The 18,413-nt window shown below is 41.6% G+C and overlaps 1 protein-coding gene across 1 annotated transcript in view; it reads right to left on the reverse strand.

Annotated features, from left to right (window-relative positions):
• LOC121411757 (cilia- and flagella-associated protein 54-like) overlaps positions 1–18,413 on the reverse strand; it is a 68,968-nt gene that overhangs the window by 31,690 nt on the left and 18,865 nt on the right. Inside the window, 13 exon segments of the mRNA XM_041604603.1 lie at positions 170–317; positions 857–999; positions 1,399–1,581; positions 2,388–2,480; positions 3,078–3,257; positions 3,772–3,924; positions 4,632–4,964; positions 5,307–5,518; positions 5,957–6,025; positions 14,165–14,306; positions 14,877–15,011; positions 16,315–16,388; positions 17,107–17,266. Of these exon segments, the coding sequence (XP_041460537.1) occupies positions 170–317; positions 857–999; positions 1,399–1,581; positions 2,388–2,480; positions 3,078–3,257; positions 3,772–3,924; positions 4,632–4,964; positions 5,307–5,518; positions 5,957–6,025; positions 14,165–14,306; positions 14,877–15,011; positions 16,315–16,388; positions 17,107–17,266 (2,025 nt within the window).

An 18,413-nucleotide genomic window follows, 5' to 3' on the forward strand; every position in this document is an offset into this window, starting at 1 on the left:
CACATAGATACTTCAGGGCCCCATCTTACAAAGAGTTGCAATTGATCCAATCGATTAGAAGCATTTGTATTAAGCGCTATATAAATGTTGCATATTTTTAATATCATTATTAGGATTTATTGAAAATAAATTGTAAGTGCAACATCACCCTTGTGAGGATATGACTCACCTGTCCTTTATAGTAGGGTCCAGTGTCACAAAGCTTGTTGCAGTAGATGCTTCCATCTCTCATGGAGATGTCAACATTGATGAAGATACTACTCAGGAACATCCTCAGTAGAAGGGGTGAGGCAACACTTGCCGTCTGCGGGTTCAACCTGCATGTAAAAAGGTAGTAATCGAATTTGCTCGATATGTTCTAATGCAACATAAATTGTAAATATTTTAGAGTCATCTCTGTATTATAACGGATCACTGAAAATGATTAACAGGGGACACTATGTAAGTATTACTTGCAATGTAACTATCACATGTAATAAGTAGGGATTATCAATGATAAAAGTTTAGAAAACAGAAAAGGATAGGGTTAAGGATATTTAGAATAATGTTTGAAAAAATGATAATAAAACCTTTACCCAGACTTATTGTAACTATCTAAATAGTTAAGCTACAAATTCAGTGAGCAACTTCAAGTTGTCTTTCTTTGTCTGCCTTTCTTGTAAATAGCTGTTTTGTAGCTGTAGCGCTTTGTAGTTATTTGGAAATCAGCTGGAAAATCTTGTCTATTTATATTTCTCTAAATCAATCGGTGCATGAAACATAACAACATGGCTGAAAACGGCAAATTTCATTAAATTTTCACAACCTGGTTCTCTGTATTAAAACCAAGGCATCAACCTATCTTTACATGACTTACTTTCTGAGTGTAAGTTGGTAGTCTTCTCTTGCCGTCTCTGTTTGAATCTCGGCAGATGGGGGTGGGATGGGAGCCACAAAGTGATCCCATAGAACCCTACTGGCTGTCAGTCCAATGTCATAACATCCAACCTGGTAAGCAGCCTGGGTCATATCAAATGGATGAGAACAAAATTAGTCATCAGTGATTATTTTCTATCATCACCATTTAAATCTTTACTAATATCTAGACAAGACATGAGTCAATCCGGTCAATCTACTGATGCTGACTGAAGCTGGCAGACACGGGGGCAATTTCTTTCAAATGGGTTAACCAATGAAATAAGGAAATACACCAAAAAGTTTCATATGATATTACAGATCATTCAATCAAGAATGGAAATAACATGGAATTGCAAAACATTTGGATCTCAATTAAACACCTTACTTAAATGGATTTCACTCAAACGCCTTACTTAAATAGATTTCAAATAATGCCTCTGGCCATCACTTTTAAAGTGCAGTGGCGGGGCAAAGAACACAAGAGTAATATAATATTCTGACCTGTCCTAGGAATGCCCATGTCATGAGAACAGGCAGAGGATGTGAGGCTAGGATGGGCCTACTGGTGTCTCCTATAGCATCCCCTATCAGCTGACCATCATCGGTGTACGCTGCCACGGCAAACACATAACGTTCATTGACCTTTAACCCCGTCACATGGAGCTCGCAGTCATAGGCAGGGACCTGTCATAAGAGAAGTAATTTTTACAACTAAATGTTGACACAGAATAGATAATCTCCAGGGAAGCGTTTCATGGAAGGTTTCATCTGTGTTTTTTTACTGTACGATCAGCCAATCAGATTCAAGGATTTGCAGTATCTTATAACATTTGTAAGTGAAAATCACTGACAAAATGTTCATGAAATGCTGCCAGGTGAGGAGATGACACTGTTAATGATATGAATGAATTGAAAGTGAAATAGTTGTTCTTCTTGATTACATTATTGAGCGAGACACCTCAACAAAACAAGTTGTATCTTTCTCCAGAAATCCCACAATACAGTATCTTTTTCTTTCTAATCCTCTTTCTAATTTCAGCATAGACCAAACAACAGGGGATGAGGGGGAACTGTTTTGTGAAAGAAGCTGAGCAGACTTCCTGCTAGAGCATCTTACTCAGATTAATAGTTGCAACTTTCACATTGGAATCCAAACCCATATTGTAATTCCTCACATTCATAATAGAGGAAACAATGGGAAAGTGCCAGAAAGACTCTATGGAAGACACATATCAGAACCCCTGTACACAACACACGGTTCTGACTTTTGAAAAGGAGACTGAAGGACAGACCAAGGACATTTATTAAGGTGCTTTTTTATCAATTATTAAAACCTTTCTTGCAATTTCTTATTGGACACCCTTATTATATGCTAATATAATTTCAATATCAGAGTTGATATTTCTGCTTATAAGTCCCCAAAATATACCCTTCAAACTTGTTTGGCAGGTGTATGATAAAGACAGAAATGTAAAGGCAGTACATCTTACCTCTTCCCCAGTGCCAGGCAGAGTGTAGTCATTCAATCTGACTTTAACATTGCTACCACTGGACTTCCGAGCAAACAGGCGGTACCATGCAACCTTGAAGGACACCAAAAGAGTTAGATTATGAACAATCACTTTCTATTCTTTTTCGAATTCAAGTTCAATGCAATAAGGTACTGTCTTCTATTTTTAGACATATCTAGAAATGAATGAAAATAATGACAATCCCCTACAATGGAGGATATTCATACAATATAATCAACTATTTTACTTTGAAGAAAAGCATAATTCAGTCCTACAAATTCTCCCACTTTGATGGCTTACATCTTCCTTTAAATATTAAGAATAGAAAACTGAAAACAAAGAATTCATTTCCTTTTTCTTCTTTTCTCTTTTTCTTATTAGTAAATTACTATTTGTTTTGTGTAGTAATTTCAGATTCTTGAAGATTGTGATAAAAGTGGTGTAGAATTTTTATGATTATTATTTCAAGGACTCAATTTTCCAAATAGCGTTCATAACAATGAAATGTCACTATCACGATAACAAGGTTTTCAACCATAAGGATGCCTGCTATACTGACTTACTCCAATAAGCAAAAAAAATTGCTATTAATTGTAATTGTAGGGGGGGGGTTAATTTACAATTATTTAAAAAAATATGTAGAATAATACAATTTTTTTTTCAATTCACCTTCTGAGGAGGGTTGTATGGAGCAGGTTTAAACACCATGCTATTATCAGTCCGACATACTAGCAATGGTGCTGGCGGAACACCACTTTCTCGTACACTGCCTTCTTCCTTTTCCTTTGCATTATTGTTGAAGAGTTTCAGTTCCTGGTCTTGGGCTTTGGTGATGTAGTTCATAGCATCCTGAAAAATATGAAGTAAATAACTATCAACTTTCTACTAGAAAATAGTTTTCATTTAGTGGCAGATATTGAGGGTCAAAAGAAACTGTAAACAACCATGTAAACTGCTCATCACTTGTTTTACTGATAAAGGCTACCATAATAAATCCATTAAATTGTCAACAATAAACTATTACAAATGTCTCACAGAGATATTACAGTCTTTACACTAAATATCATATCACCATGCCATACCAATGGTAAGTAAATATCCCTGAATAAAATAATAATAAAAATGAATAATGAATAATCTTACTTTGGATGTCACATGAAATATCAGTGAAAACACGAAATAATAGGAAAAAAAAACTAAAAAAAGCACTGTTCTGCCTGCAATGTCACCAATTTCTAACATTTTGCATAAATCTCTATTCATATCTGAAATGTATTTCTCCTTAGAAAAAAAGATTGCTGCTAATTTGAGGAATAAAAGCTAATCATATAAGGTGTTACATAATTATTTATCAAGATCTAACCTGAAGTAGCTGTTTCTGCTGTTGGCTTGGTCCAGAGCCCTTATCAGCCTGTAAAGCCTGCTGCATGGCGAAGAGTGCCTTAGAAATAAGGTTCTTGTCGCAGTAATCCAGTAGCTCCTCAACGGTATCAATAGCCATGCTGTCAAGCTCATTCTGGTAGTGTACATAAACCAAAGATCAATTCTGAGTGATATCACTAAAGGGAGCAAACCTAACTCTTACGTTAATACACTGCAATATAAAAAATATTCTTCAAAGGTTACAACAGGTTGTGCTGCAGCATCGATTTCACTTCTATAAAAAAACTTTTGCTTCTAAATAGGGTTTTTGATAAAAATCTTTACCGTTGCCATGGCTTATTTGCATGTTTTCAGGTAATCTACCTGCAAATCATGTGAATGGACAGCTTGAGACATGTCTTGTCTCGAGACTTATCTTGAGACAGTGATTGTGTGTCTTGCATCTTGTTGTGGACTCCAACACTAATGTCTCGGTATTGGTGTCTCTCTGAAAAGGAAAAGCGTCATGTCTCTGAAGCAAGAAACATCAATGAGACACTGAAAAAAAAGGCTCAACTTGGAAGAGTAAATCTTGCTGCTTCAATTTAATATGTCAGTTATGAGTGTCTCAAGACACATGTCCCTCTTCACACATTTCTCAAGACAGTGACTGTGAGTCTCCTCTCTGTCTTGGCTGATTCTGGACACAAGTATTTCTGTGTTGGTCTCTATCTCTATCTGGTTTGAAACTGCTTCTGTCTCAACACTGCAAATCAATGAAAACCCTTTAATCCCAGTGGAAGCAGCAAATTCAGTAAAATAAACCCATCAATAATAACCCATTACATTCCTAAAGCTTACCCCTCTCATCCTGGTGCTACCAATCCTGCTAGGTACTGCTGTGCTCTTGGCTGATCCTCTGGTCGACGCATTGACCGAAGCTTTGGCCGATCCTTTGGACTCTTTGGGGGACTTCTTCCACGCCCCTGACCCCTGGGTCTGGGCCAGCTTCAGACAGACCCTGTGATACATGTAGAGCAGCTCAAGGTGAAGATCCATGATGGTGTTGAAGACTCCATCAGCACCTTCCTCGTCCTCCAGAGGTTTTGGAGCTGGTGTGGTCAGAGATGGCTGGGTATCATCTGCTTGAGAAGCTGGTTGGTTATCAGCGGATGGAGAAGATGTGTTCAAGTCCTGTTTGATGGAGTAAGTGGAGTAATGAGATGTTAGGAATTCCATGCAGAGACATACCTCTCTTTCAAATATTAAATGTTTTGTCATTCATATCAGGGAAGTTAAACTTAACATTTTTATACCTGCTATAAAATACCATACAGCTATATCCCCAAATGCGTGAGGTAAAAAGAGAAATGTACAAACAAGCAAAGTAAGTGTAATTATTGATAACAATATTTAGCTAGGAACTTTGTTCAAAGATACAAATTTTGAGGACTTTATTTTGATAACGGGATCCTTTTGCAGTTTGTAACACTCCTGAAGACATCCCTTGAACACATATTCTGCTTCATAACCTACCTTGACCCAGGTTACATCAGCGATGGACTTGCCATCTGTCAGGGCAACAGCCGACCTGGCAAAGGACACACCCTGTAAGGCTCTCTCCAGGATCTCCCTAGCCAGGAGAAGCTGTTCCTGCGGACCTTGCTGGAGGATAGAAGCAGCATATGTGGTGATACCGCTGGCTCTTCCCAACCCAGTGGTACGGCCTTCACTCCTAAATGGTGATTCTGAAAAATTAGAAAGTATATGACGGTGATACCTTTGGCTTTTTCCATCCCCAATGGTTCAAGATTCACTCCAAAACAAGAATTCTGAAAGTGAATGGAAGATTCACATTCATTTAACAGGCATAGGTTTAAAAGTAACTTACAGGCCTACATATAAAATAGATCAACAAAATATATCATAATATCATGCTCTACTTAAAAGGTTTGACAAAAGAGTGAATGCATAGTAATCCTACATGCCATGTGTACAGGATTTTATATACCTAAAAGTATCAGATGCTGGAAAGATATAACAGAAAATCCATGGTCATTCTGGGGCTATGTTGGCATTTCAGGAAATAGGTTGTGCAAAAATGCAAAGAGTTAAGTTCACCACTTCATTACTCATTCCCAAATTTGGTAAATGATTTTAACAGAGAAATCAGATATGAATCATACCTTTGTAAGGTGGTGATGGAGGTGATTCTTCTTCAACGCTCTGGTGATCATCCATAGAACGTGCTTTAGCTAAAAGAAAAGAATGGGTAGAAGAAGACAACCTCTAGTGAATCAAATAGAGATCAATATCCCAGACTAAAGATGTGCAAAAGCCATCAAATTTCATTCCATCGTTAAGATCAGATTTTTTTACAGATTAATATTTGCCTCGGCTAGCTTAGCAAAATCATGTCTTACAAGTCTTAACCCTAAAAAGACTGGGGGGGGGGGGCTGATTCAGCCCCCCCCTCGCCTTTTTTCGCGATAAATCTGCCGCACAAATTTTTTTTACCGTGTCGCTCGCTGACTTTTTACTTCCAAGTCTCGCGCAACTTTTGAGACCACAATTGTGACCCCCGGGTACGCGGTTCCAAAATTACGCAACTTGTAAGTGCATGCAGACCCAAAATTACTCAAAAACGTGAATTTGTGTACAAATCCAATGTGAATAGTGTTCTTAGCCAAAATTCATAAATGTATCATTATTTTTCCTTTTACTGCTTAAAATCAATTAATTTTATCTTGTTTATGGTCAAAATAAAGTCCCAGACAATTTCCCTTGAAAAAACAATAAAAAACAAAAAGTTGAAAAACAAAGAAATACATAAGAAATTTAGAAAACAATAGAATACATAAGAAAATAAATGTGATTTTGAAATTTTTTGTAAAATCAATTTGATCAAATGCCTATCTAGAGTATGTCAAACAAAAATTAGCATTTCAGGAGCATTATTTTATTATTTAGAGCAAACTTATGATTTTACGCATAAATTAGCATAATTAATGAGACATGAGATTTTTTGCAGAATTTGATGTTATAGTTTTGTAGATAATGCCATGGGTAACGCGTGTGCCAATTTTCGTTGTGATCGCGCGATCGACGGCTGAGATCATAAGGGGGGGCTTATTCAGCCCCCCCCCGTCTTCTTAGGCGTCGAAATAGCCCAGTCTATTTAGGGTTAAGAATTGATACGACAGAGAGAGTGGTTGTATTTCATCCTCATCACCATCGCCATCATCGGCAATATCAACAGCACCACCACCACCTGCATTATGAGAATACTTACCTGATTTTCTTATTTACGAGATAACTCATACATCTACTTGATTTGCTAGTTCAGCCCTCTGGACTGCCATACCCGAAAAGAACTCCCAAGAATTTAAAAAGCGCGAGCGCGCCCTCTCCCGTTCAGGCTTACTACCCATGAATCACCGCGCAATTAGCGTCCATCTTCCTCAACTTTCGCAAGCCCATACGTTGAAACATGTTGCTACGCAAGGCGGAGGGTCGGTGGGAGGGTATCAAGTAGATGTATGAGTTATCTCGTAAATAAGAAAATCAGGTAAGTATTTTCATAATTTACTTCAATAACTCCATACATCTACTTGATTTGCTAGACCAACACGGACTCAAACCGTAGGGAGGCATGTTTTCAATTGTAAGCCTAAGAAAATTTAAAAAACAAAAACAACGAAATTTAGGGAGAGGGGGAAAAAGCCGCAGCTGCTTTAAGCGCCGAAGCAGCAAATCTCGCCTCGCTGGACGGGATGTCCTTCAAGTAGAATGAAGTGAAGGAGTTAGTTGAGCGCCAAAAGGCGGCCCTCAAAATGTCCTCGAGAGGAATGCCCTGTATACTCAGGAATACTCAGTATCATGGGCCCTCGGCCTAGTGTCAGGAGAACAACATCACCTGCTGACTAGAGCGTAAGATTCGGAATTTGTTGAAAATTTCAACAAGAATCGTGATCGGAAAACTGAAGCTTTTAAGGCTCAGTAAGTGATCAATCGAACAATCTGAGAAGGCGAGATATCTCAGAAGCCTCCGCGTGGGAGAAAGCGCCCAGAATTCGATATCTGTCTCAAATGCGTGAGGGCAGAAAATCTGCAGAATTCTGATAGAGAGCTGTGGCAAAAAGTTACTAGCGGTCCGAAGGGGACCAGGAACGACGGAGAGTAGGGATTTAAGAAGAAAACCACTCGTAAGGCAGTCAAGGGTCGAGAAAGCGACTGAGTGCCATCCTGTTAATAAGGAATGCCGCGGACCTGCTGCCTATGTAGAATAGAGCAGTCTGGTCAAAACAGCTCAACTGGGCGTGTCAGATAAACAGCGCGGTACACATCACGACAAAAGTGTGTTAGACCGAGTGATCGAGAGAGAACTCAGGATCCCCTTTCTCCCATACTGATTGAAGCACCCATCTGAGGGTGCAGTGCCCGCGGTGGAAGAGGTGGCTTGGCTCAAGCCACCATCGCCGAGAGAGCCCGTGAGGCTAGGCTGCGATGGCTGTCCGCTGGGCGGGGGAATCCCTAGCAGCAGCAAGCGTACGTCAGAGGGAGCTGGCGAAAAAAAATCTGTCACGATATCACGTGTAAACGACAATCAAAAGATGCTCTAAACGAACAGACATCGCCAGATATGATACCTCAACCGTTACATTCCCAACGGAATCGAATGAGGTAGCAACGGCCCTGTCCTATCAAGTTAGGGACGGAAACTGGCTAAGAGTGTCGAAGTCCTCGCTTGAAGAAACAAGCGAAGGAGACTTGAGGAAGTAATCACAAAATTTCCATCAGTCTGCGGTGAGAACCAGTTGTTTATGAAAACAGTCACAAGGCCTGTTTCTCAGGTGATCGTAAGAGCAAGCACCGCCGGCGCCGGTTGCGGCAGCGTGGAACAGTCCGATATCGGTAAGATAAGGAGCTCCAAAAAGCTGCGGGGGGCGGCAAAAATGACGCCCTAAGCAGCGGGGGATGAGAATCTAAGTTTCTAAAAGAAGAACTCCAGTGAAGTAAATCACTTACATGGAGAGACTCATCCACAGTCGGCCCGAGAGAAGGCGGGTCGTAGTGATCGTGGTTAGGAAGGCATAAGCATACATCCATCCACGGTTACATCATCCTCGGTCACGCGGTGACCCTGGCCACATGCATTGCATGGAAGGAGGATGAAAGCAGCATGCGAGGCGACTCGAGTGTGCCGAGTGAAAAAATTTCTAAGTAAGAAGACGATTCGACAAACGGGTACGGTAAAGACATCCACCGTAGACCACTCCGCACAAGGAGGGAATGGCGGAGACGCCCGCAAGTTTGACCCACATAGAGGGCAGTCTATAAGATAGACAGTTAGAGCTCGACCGATGGTCTGGCGGTGTACAGTTTGGTGTGAACTCGCCGACCCGGTACGGTGGGTGTGCCCAGAAAGTAGGCATAGAATGCCGACAGAGAATCCTGAGGTGATGTTTACCCAACCGGGAAAGACTCGGGGAACAGCTGTGAATGTCAACAGGAGGGATATCTAGCATATGAAAAGCTGATTCCTTCCACGTATTCGGTGCGGGTGCTGCCGGCGGTGTCCGGGGGGACGACCGGTGATGGCAGCTCGGGCAGGGCTCGTACGAGCCGCCCGAATACGAGACAAATAGGTTAACATAACCATAATGCACCGGGTGGTGAAGGCATAGCGATTATTAAGCACAGGAGACTTTTTAATCGCCGTGACATTCAGATCCGATATACATACTCATAAGCTCGGAGAGCTATGAGATAGTGAGACATACCGCTGAGCGGTGATGGTGCTCATATCAGAGTCGCCCTCTCTTCAGCGGCGATCGCTGGAGAACGGGTGTCTGTACTAGCCCTGACTCTGGCCTTGCAAGGGTAGGAGCTAAGTAAGACAGGGCACCCTTACTTTCGAATAGAAAGTGAGGTTCAGGCCAGAAAACGACGGTCCCGTCGCCTGGGCGGACGGTCCGCGGACGTGATAGGTTGCCCTCTCAAAGCAGCCAAACATTCTCACGAGAGAAGTGCGGCATGCGGTATGTAAGAGATTCATACCTCCAATCTACGGGCCCGCTTAGGGGGAAGAATGGAGAGAGTTACCGCTGAAGGAGTCGTCGCCGTATGTGAGCTTGACGTAGAGGGCGAATTCGGGAGTACCTGCATAATAATCGCCCCCCCCTTCCCCTGCCTCTGCCTTCTCGCTAGCCTCGAGAGGCTTGAAAGTTTCGAGACGGCGGTGCCGGAGCCTGGCGCTTCGGGCAGCAGCAGAGCGGGGGTGGGTTTGCACCCTCGGAGCTGGCGGCTTCCTCGTCGTAGGAGCCGCCTCGTCTAGGGCGACCCCGTCACTCTCCGAGACCCCCAATTCGGCCGATTGAGCTCGGAGCGCCTGAAGAGGCGGGGCGAAAAAATAAGGACTCCCCTGCTTCATCAATACCCCCGCTCGGAGGGTAGATGTGAGGTAGATACTTGTCAAGCAGCGCCTGAGCGCTTACTGAAGAGTCGACCGTGGGATAGGGGTTGTCCTCGCACTGGCCGCCTTCGAGAGACTCCTCGTAAAGGGAGTCTCGCTCCATGGACTGAACCGGGAGGTTGTCCCCATGACAAGTTTCCTCCCCTGGAGGAGCTCCGAGAGCCGCGGGAGCCGTACGGCCTCTCGGCCGGCTCTCATGAAGGCAAGGGAGTCCAGTAAGCGCCGGGGTGGCCCCGCGTGTCGGCTGGGACACGTGCTCTGAGATCGACGAAAATGCTGGAAAGCACACGCGATCTTGAGGTACCCGGGTTAGCCGGTGCACTGGCTGGCGATTTAACAGAATCGCTCGAGGATTTCCCGGGTGTCTGGTGGTTATTGCCCACTTGTCTCGCTTGATGCTCAGGGGCATCAGCGGGGTGAGTAGACGTCGAGGGTGGGGTGAACCCGCACTGCTCGAAAGCAGAATGTAGCAGCATAAATAGCTGTGACATCTGACCACCGACACAAGGGTCTGAAGGAGGAACGCCCATGGCAACAGGGCTGGCCGACCTCTCCTTCGACCTCTTCTTCTTCGCGGGCTCCGCCGGCGTGGCCGGGGCAGAAGAAGGCACAAGAGGCACGGGTGATTTCTTACGATTTGCCGCCCCTGGCAGGGCGGCCGCCAACAACGAAACTTCACCCGAATCTGACGGGGTCAGATTGTGGTCACAGTCTGATGTGTGACGCCTCTCGCGGTAGCAGAATGTAGCAGCATGAATAGCTGTAACATCTGACCACCGACACAAGGGTCTGAAGGAGGAACGCCCATGGCAGCAGGGCTGGCCAACCTCTCCTTCGACCTCTTCTTCTTCTTCTTCTCTTTCTGCGGGCTCCGCCGGCGTGGCCGGGGCAGAAGAAGGCATGAGAGGCACGGGTGATTTCTTACGATTTGCCGCCCCTGGCAGGGCGGCCGCCGACAACGAAACTTCACCCGAATCTGACGGGGTCAGATTGTGGTCACAGTCTGATGTGTGACGCCTCTCGCGGTAGCAGAATATAGCAGCATAGCATGTATGACTGTAACATCTGACCACCGATACAAGGGTCTGAAGGAGGAACGCCCATGGCAGCAGGGCTGGCCGACCTCTCCTTCGACCTCTTCTTCTTCTTATTTTGCGGGCTCCGCCGGCGTGGCCGGAGCAGAAGAAGGCACAAGAGGCACGGGTGATCTCTTACGATTTGCCGCCCCTGGCAGGGCGGCCGCCAACAACGAAACTTCACCCGAATCTGACGGGGTCAGATTGTGGTCACAGTCAGATTGTGGTTACAGTCTGATGTGTGACGCCTCTCGCGGTCAGGGGCTGGGCGATCTCTCCCGATGCTGTCAACGGAGGACGACTTATACGACAGAGATCCTGACCTGTGCCGGGGGGAGAGAACCGCACTCTCCCTCCGGACTTCTGGTGACCCGGTAGCCGGTGGGTCGCATAGCCCTATGGGTGCTGCGGCGGCAGAACCTAGTTTAGGCTTGGAAGCCTTGGCTACCACTTTTTTCTTTGTCCGAGACCGTGGCACCACAGTCTCGGCCTTCCTACTCTTAGCATCCGACCGCAAATTCGGAATGCTGATCGACGCACCCTCATACTCACCGCCGCCGGTGGAGGCGGCCGACTTCTGTAAACTTGCAATCGGGACGGTCCCCGTGGAGGGCACCAGGTCCTCTGGGGCTGTGTTAGTCCCATTCATCGGTACCTCTCTCTACCCTGAAAAAAGAAAAACAAGAATTTTTCTTTTTTTTTTTTTTTTTTTTTTATTATTACAAAGATCTCGCTTAGATTAAAAGTGGAGACCGGAGTGGTCTTTCCCTCCTCCTATAAGAAATTTGTTTGAGCAAACAGAACAAATCAAGAGGGGAGGGGTAGGGAGGAAGAAGAACCTAAGAATAGTTTAGGTATCTGCCTGTAAGAAAATAGAAGGAGGTCGGAGACTTTGAAAAAAGAAACTCCTACAAGGTTCCCCTACTATATTCTCTTTTTTTTTTTTGTGCCCGAAGGAAAAATTCGAAGCAAGAATTCAAAAATGAATGCAAGTTCAGAAGAGAACGAAGTTTCCACCTGCGAAGAAACACAAAAACAAGAATTTCAGAGCAGGAAGAAAAGGGATTGAGAGACAAACAATTCCAGATAAGAGAAATTTTACGATAATTTCCAAGAGGAAAAATGTAACCTCCTGTGGAAAGGTAAAGAAATTCAGAACAGGAGGAAGGAGGAACGTCTCTAGTAATGATTCCAAGAGGAAGAACGACACAGTAAATCCTCAAAAAGAAATCGTAGAGCCCGCCTGTCGAAGTAAAAAAAAAAAATAAGACTAGGAGGGGAGAGGGAATTGAACGAAGAAAACAATTCCGGGAAAGGTCAAAAAAATTTCTAACAGGAAGGAGACCCCACCTGTAAAGAACAAAAAAATTTTTTTTTTTTTTTTTGGAGGGGGGGGGATTGAATAACCAATCAATCAAGGTATAATTGCGTAAGCCGAATTAAACAATCCCCGAAGCGTCTGTGAATAAAATATTAATCAAGAATTTTATTCAGAACAGAAAGGAAAAGGAATTGAGCTTTAAGATCCGCCTGTGAATAAAATATCAATCAAGAAATTTATTCAGAACAGAAGGAAAAGGAATTGAGCTTTAAGATCCGCCTGTGAATAAAATATCAATCAAGAAATTTATTCAGAACAGAAGGAAAAGGAATTGAGCTTTAAGATCCGCCTGTGAATAAAATAACAATCAAGAAATTTATTCAGAACAGAAAGGAAAGAGAATTGAAGAATTAATCAATCAATAATCAATCGAAAATCTTAATAAATCAATTCCGGAAAGCAAGGAAGGAACAGAGTTGGAGATCCCAACCTGCAAAAAGAAATAACAATAACACCCTCGACAACAAAGTGTAAAGGCTGTCTAGAATTTAATTCAAAAACGGCACCAAAAACCACCACACTTTGAACGTGAAGAACAATAACCATGGCAGGTGGTGAAGGCTTGCTGCCACGTAGGCAGGCCAAGCCCGGTGCCTCGCGAACGCGCTAGCGATGCGGCGCGACGAGAACTCAAACGTTAGAAAAACAATTTAAGTGTCACCAAAAACACGCTAAAAAGTCGCGCCAGGTGTAAATTCTGAACACAATCTTACACACAAACGGAAAGATTGAATTTAAAAGGGAGAATGCACAACAGATAAGCAAAAATAATATACCAAAGCTCAAAAAAGATTTGAGCTCTTAGGAGACTTATCTGAGCACGTCTTGACAGGTGGCTTGCCGAAAGCAAAAAAAGATGGACGCTAATTGCGCGGTGATCATGGGTAGTAAGCCTGAACGGGAGAGGGCGCGCTCGCGCTTTTTAAATTCTTGGGAGTTCTTTTCGGGTATGGCAGTCCAGAGGGCTGAACTAGCAAATCAAGTAAATGTATGGAGTTATTGAAGTAAATTATCATCATCACCTTCATCATCAGTTATCATTGCCATCAACATCATCATAGTCATCATCGCCGTCATCATCATCATCATCACCTCCATCATCACCACCACCATCATCTTCATCACCGTCGTCATCATCATAATATGTCTAATACGCGTCATGGTCTAGTGGTTCTGATTCTTGCCTTTCAAACAGAGGATCATGGGCTCGAATCCTAGCAATGGCATTTTTTCCTTCACCATGAAATTTATCAAAACTGTACTGCACTCGACCCAGGTGAGGTGAATAGGTACCCGGCAGGATTAATTCCTTGAATGCACGAGTGCTGAAAGGCAGCTTGAGCTAAAGCCGGGGTAATAATAAAAATAACAGTGCGCCTCGGAATACATTGTGTCTAGATAGATGGCACTATACAAATGCCTATTATCGTTATCATCATCATCATCTTCATGTAACACCCACCTGTTTCTTTCATCTCAGTCGTGGCCTGGCTCTCGAGGACTAGAGCAAGTCTGATGCCAATCTCAGCTGTAAGTCCGGGATCTACGTTGGCGATACCACACCAATACACCACCTCATGGAGAACACTCAGAATGTGCACCCACTGCAAGAGTAAAGTCAAAATAATGGCTTTAATAACTTTCTTCATGCAATGTTTGATTTGAAGAATTAGATATCAAATACAATGTCAGAGTTGGTAAAGATTAAAAAGCATAAGTAATTATGCTATTGCCAATAACATCTTCGATACAATGTTCAGGAGATTAGACAAAAAATGGCAAACACTGAATTCAATTGGAAAGTTTCCCATTGCACAAGGCATTATGGTTTCATTTTTCTTCAATCTAGAAGCTAGGATCTGGACAGGCTATCTCTCGTAGATAATCTTCAAGGATTAAATTCATCCAAGGCCACCAAGGCCATGGCACTCAATGCCCTATGGATTTGTCACAAAGCCCACTCATTGGACATGGATTTTTTTAATGCCCTTTTTAGTGTTCTCATTTATGCTGTATAAATAGAAATTCACCGTGTAGAAAAGCAGCCTTGCCCTGACAATATTGAACATTAGGACCAGAATCTTGCCAATCCCATAAAATTGAGAAACTAAGTAGATCTTGTCCTCCTTATGACAGCGAGTCACATCAGTTACAATAAACGCTCTCATTCTCACCTTATTGGGATTGTCCATTCTCTGCAGGTACTTGCCACTGTCCGATGCTCCAGTCTGAACTCGTTGGAAGACAGTTTTGACCTTAGCCCACAGGAAAAGGGTGGCATCTACTACCATGTCCAAATCAACAGAATCCTGGAGAGACAATGATGTGAGGTGTATGAATTCTGCAAGTTTTCAAGTACATGAGGCAGAACTATCGTTGGAGAGGGCAAAGCCCCGTTTTGAACCATGAAAAACCCAAATCATCCAAATGTGTTTCTTGACCTTGATGGGTCCGAAAAAAACTTGACCGCAATTACATATGCAGCGAGACCATTCCAGCAAACTTGCTGGCCAGCTCATGCAGTCATTTTTATTCTCTTTAATAGTTTCCTTATTTCGGGGCCGATTCTCTTTATTCGAAATTGAAAACAAATCAACATTGAATTTCAAAATACAATAAGCCTTTGAAAACTTGATTAAATATATATCAAATACAATAATTTCATTCCAAAAGGCGTACTTCAAGCAGAGCTGCTCTTACCTAAACTCACCTGTTGTTTATGGTCTAACCCTCAGGCTAGTATGCAGAGGTGAAATGCTGCATAAGAGGGATTATCGGGCCATACAGAGTTGATAGCGCTTGTAAATGAAATATCTTGGATCCTACAGCAAGGTTATCTTAAGGGCGTATATACAACCGCATTTCAGGTCTCCCCAACAAGGGTTTGACGTAATGATTGTCAGGGCACAATTGTAAAAAGTCAAGTAGGACATAACCTAATCTAATCTCTTTAATCCAGCAAATTTTGCAAGCCCTTGGAAGACTCTAACAGGGACTGTGAGGAAGATTATATTTAATAATAAAATCTACAAAAACAAAGACCTTTACTTTCTGAAACATATGACGGGTAATAGGACATTACAGAGGTACATAAATGCTTTACTCAAATTAATCTATTCCTTATTGAATTCTGTAATTCCCATATGCTTTGTACAGGGATTTTTCAGTTACAGAATTTACAATAAAAAACACACGTACATTAACTTTTTTCAGGATAAATCTATATGGTCGTCAGAAAAGTCATTATATGAAATTCATTCAAAAATAGAATTACCATGTACTTGGAAACAAAACTGGAGTTAACGTCACATTAATTAATCTATTCCTTATTGAATTCTGTAATTCCCATATGCTTTGTACAGGGATTTTTCAGTTACAGAATTTACATTAAAAACACACGTACATTAACTTTTTTTCAGGATAAATCTATATGGTCTTCAGAAAAGTCATTATATGAAATTCATTCACACATAGAATTACCATGTACTTGGACACAAAACTGGAGTTAACGTCACATTACCAACAAAAAGTTCCTACCAAGGAATAAATCCAGCAACTAAATATCAACTTCTACTATACAAAATATCAATCATCATAATTGCACAGACTTACAGCTGAGAGATCCTTGGAGCAAGATGAAAGGACTTCTGCTAGGTAAACCCAATGATCCTGAGATGATATGGAGCCTGACAAAGAATCGTAATGATTATATTTTAGTAATTACTTATAACATAATAAAGACAAAATAATTCCTGCTTCAGTATCGTAGAATGTACAAGATGACATATCTCTGTTGCTTAATGTGATTAATGAGTTAAATCTGATCATTGGGTTAACTTAATCTTGTTGCAATTACAGCATTTATCTACTCCCATGGATAGCAAAAACATTTGGTAGTAAACTATTTGGTATCATAATAATCAGTATTATGATATTTGGTATTATAATCTTTGGTAGTATACTATTTGGTACAGTAGTATAATATTTGGTAGCATAATACCTGATAGTAGAACATCTGGTACATTTTTGGGATGATAATATTTGGTAATATAACATCTAGAGCCCGTAACAAAAAGCTTAGCAATGATCGTAGAACAAATTTACATGATTGATTGCATTGACCAAAATGTACAATCAATCGTAAAAATCAAGCGTACGATTGATCATTATGCTTTGTGTTACGGAGCCATGGTTGGTGTTTATTGTTTAATAAAGCTTTTCTTGTTGTAAATGATATACACCACATTGGTGTTGATTTTACGCCTAAGACAGGATGACCAGTTGTTCGTAAAGTCGCTCTTAACTTACAAACATCTTTATAAAAAACACCCGCCTGATATCATAATATTCTGGTATTATAATATTCTGTAGTATAACAGTTTGAATCATGATATTTGTATATACCTGCAGGAGCCGAAGGGAGAGGTAGGGAAGCAATCTCGTTGATCTGCTCCTCAACCTGAGTATGTGACTTCTTAGATTTCCTGTTTGGATTGAGTGGTTCCATCGCTTGCATGATCTCCACAGAGAGAAGTTCGTGGGTGTATCGGTTGTCTGGTTGATTCTGAATTTTACAAAATGAAATGGAATATATAATACATACTTCATTGATATCATTTTATTTCTCCAAATATTAAATATCTAAGGATCTATGAATATGACATTTGAACTGATCCTAAATCACAAATATTGGAACAAATGTTTGATAACAATGGAATGCCTCTGGCCGTCTCACCTGCATCATGCGGTTCAATATAGCAGCAGTGCTGACTTTCAAAAACTACTCTAACTCGCACAAGATGTTCAGTGATACATGGTTACTCTTATGTCCACTTTTATGAACTAGACCAATAAACTTAGAGAGATATGATGGTTATTCAACAAAAAACCCCAACATAGCCAAAGTTCATTGACCTTACATGACCTTTTACCTTGATCATGTGACCTGAAACTCGCACAGGATGTTCCGTGATAATTGATTACTCTTATGTCCAAGATTCATGAATCAGATCCATAAACTTTCAAAGTTATGATGGTAATTCAACAGATACACCCAATTCGGCCAAAGTTCATTGACCTTTGACCTTGGTCATGTGATCTGAAATGCGCACAGGATGTTCAGTGATACTTGATTACTCTAATGTCCAAGTTTAACGAACTAGACCAATAAACTTTCAAAGTTATGATGGTAATTCAACAGATACCCCCAATTCGGCAAAGTTCATTGACCCTAAATGACCTTTGACCTTAATCATGAGACTTGAAACTTGCACAAAATGTTCAGTGATGCTTGATTACTATTATGTCCAAGTTTCATGAATCAGATCCATAAACTTTCAAAGTTATGATGGGAATTCAACAGATACCCCTAATTTGGCAAAAGTTCATTGACCCTAAATGACCTTTGACCTTGGTATTGTGACATAAAACTCATGCAGGATGTTCAGTGATAATTGATTAACCTTATGTCCAAGTTTCATGAACTAGGTCCATATATTTTCTAAGTTTTGATGACATTTCAAAAACTTAAACTCAGGTTAAGATTTCGATGTTGATTCCTCCAACATGGTCTAAGTTCATTGACCCTAAATGACCTTTGACCTTGGTCATGTGACATGAAACTCTAATAGAATGTTCAGTAATACTTGATTAATCTTATGGCCAAGTTTCATGAACTAGGTCCATATACTTTCTAATTTATGTCATTTCAA

The sequence above is a fragment of the Lytechinus variegatus genome, chromosome 3 (genome assembly GCF_018143015.1).
Source record: "Lytechinus variegatus isolate NC3 chromosome 3, Lvar_3.0, whole genome shotgun sequence".
Classification (NCBI taxonomy): Eukaryota; Metazoa; Echinodermata; class Echinoidea; order Temnopleuroida; family Toxopneustidae; genus Lytechinus; species Lytechinus variegatus.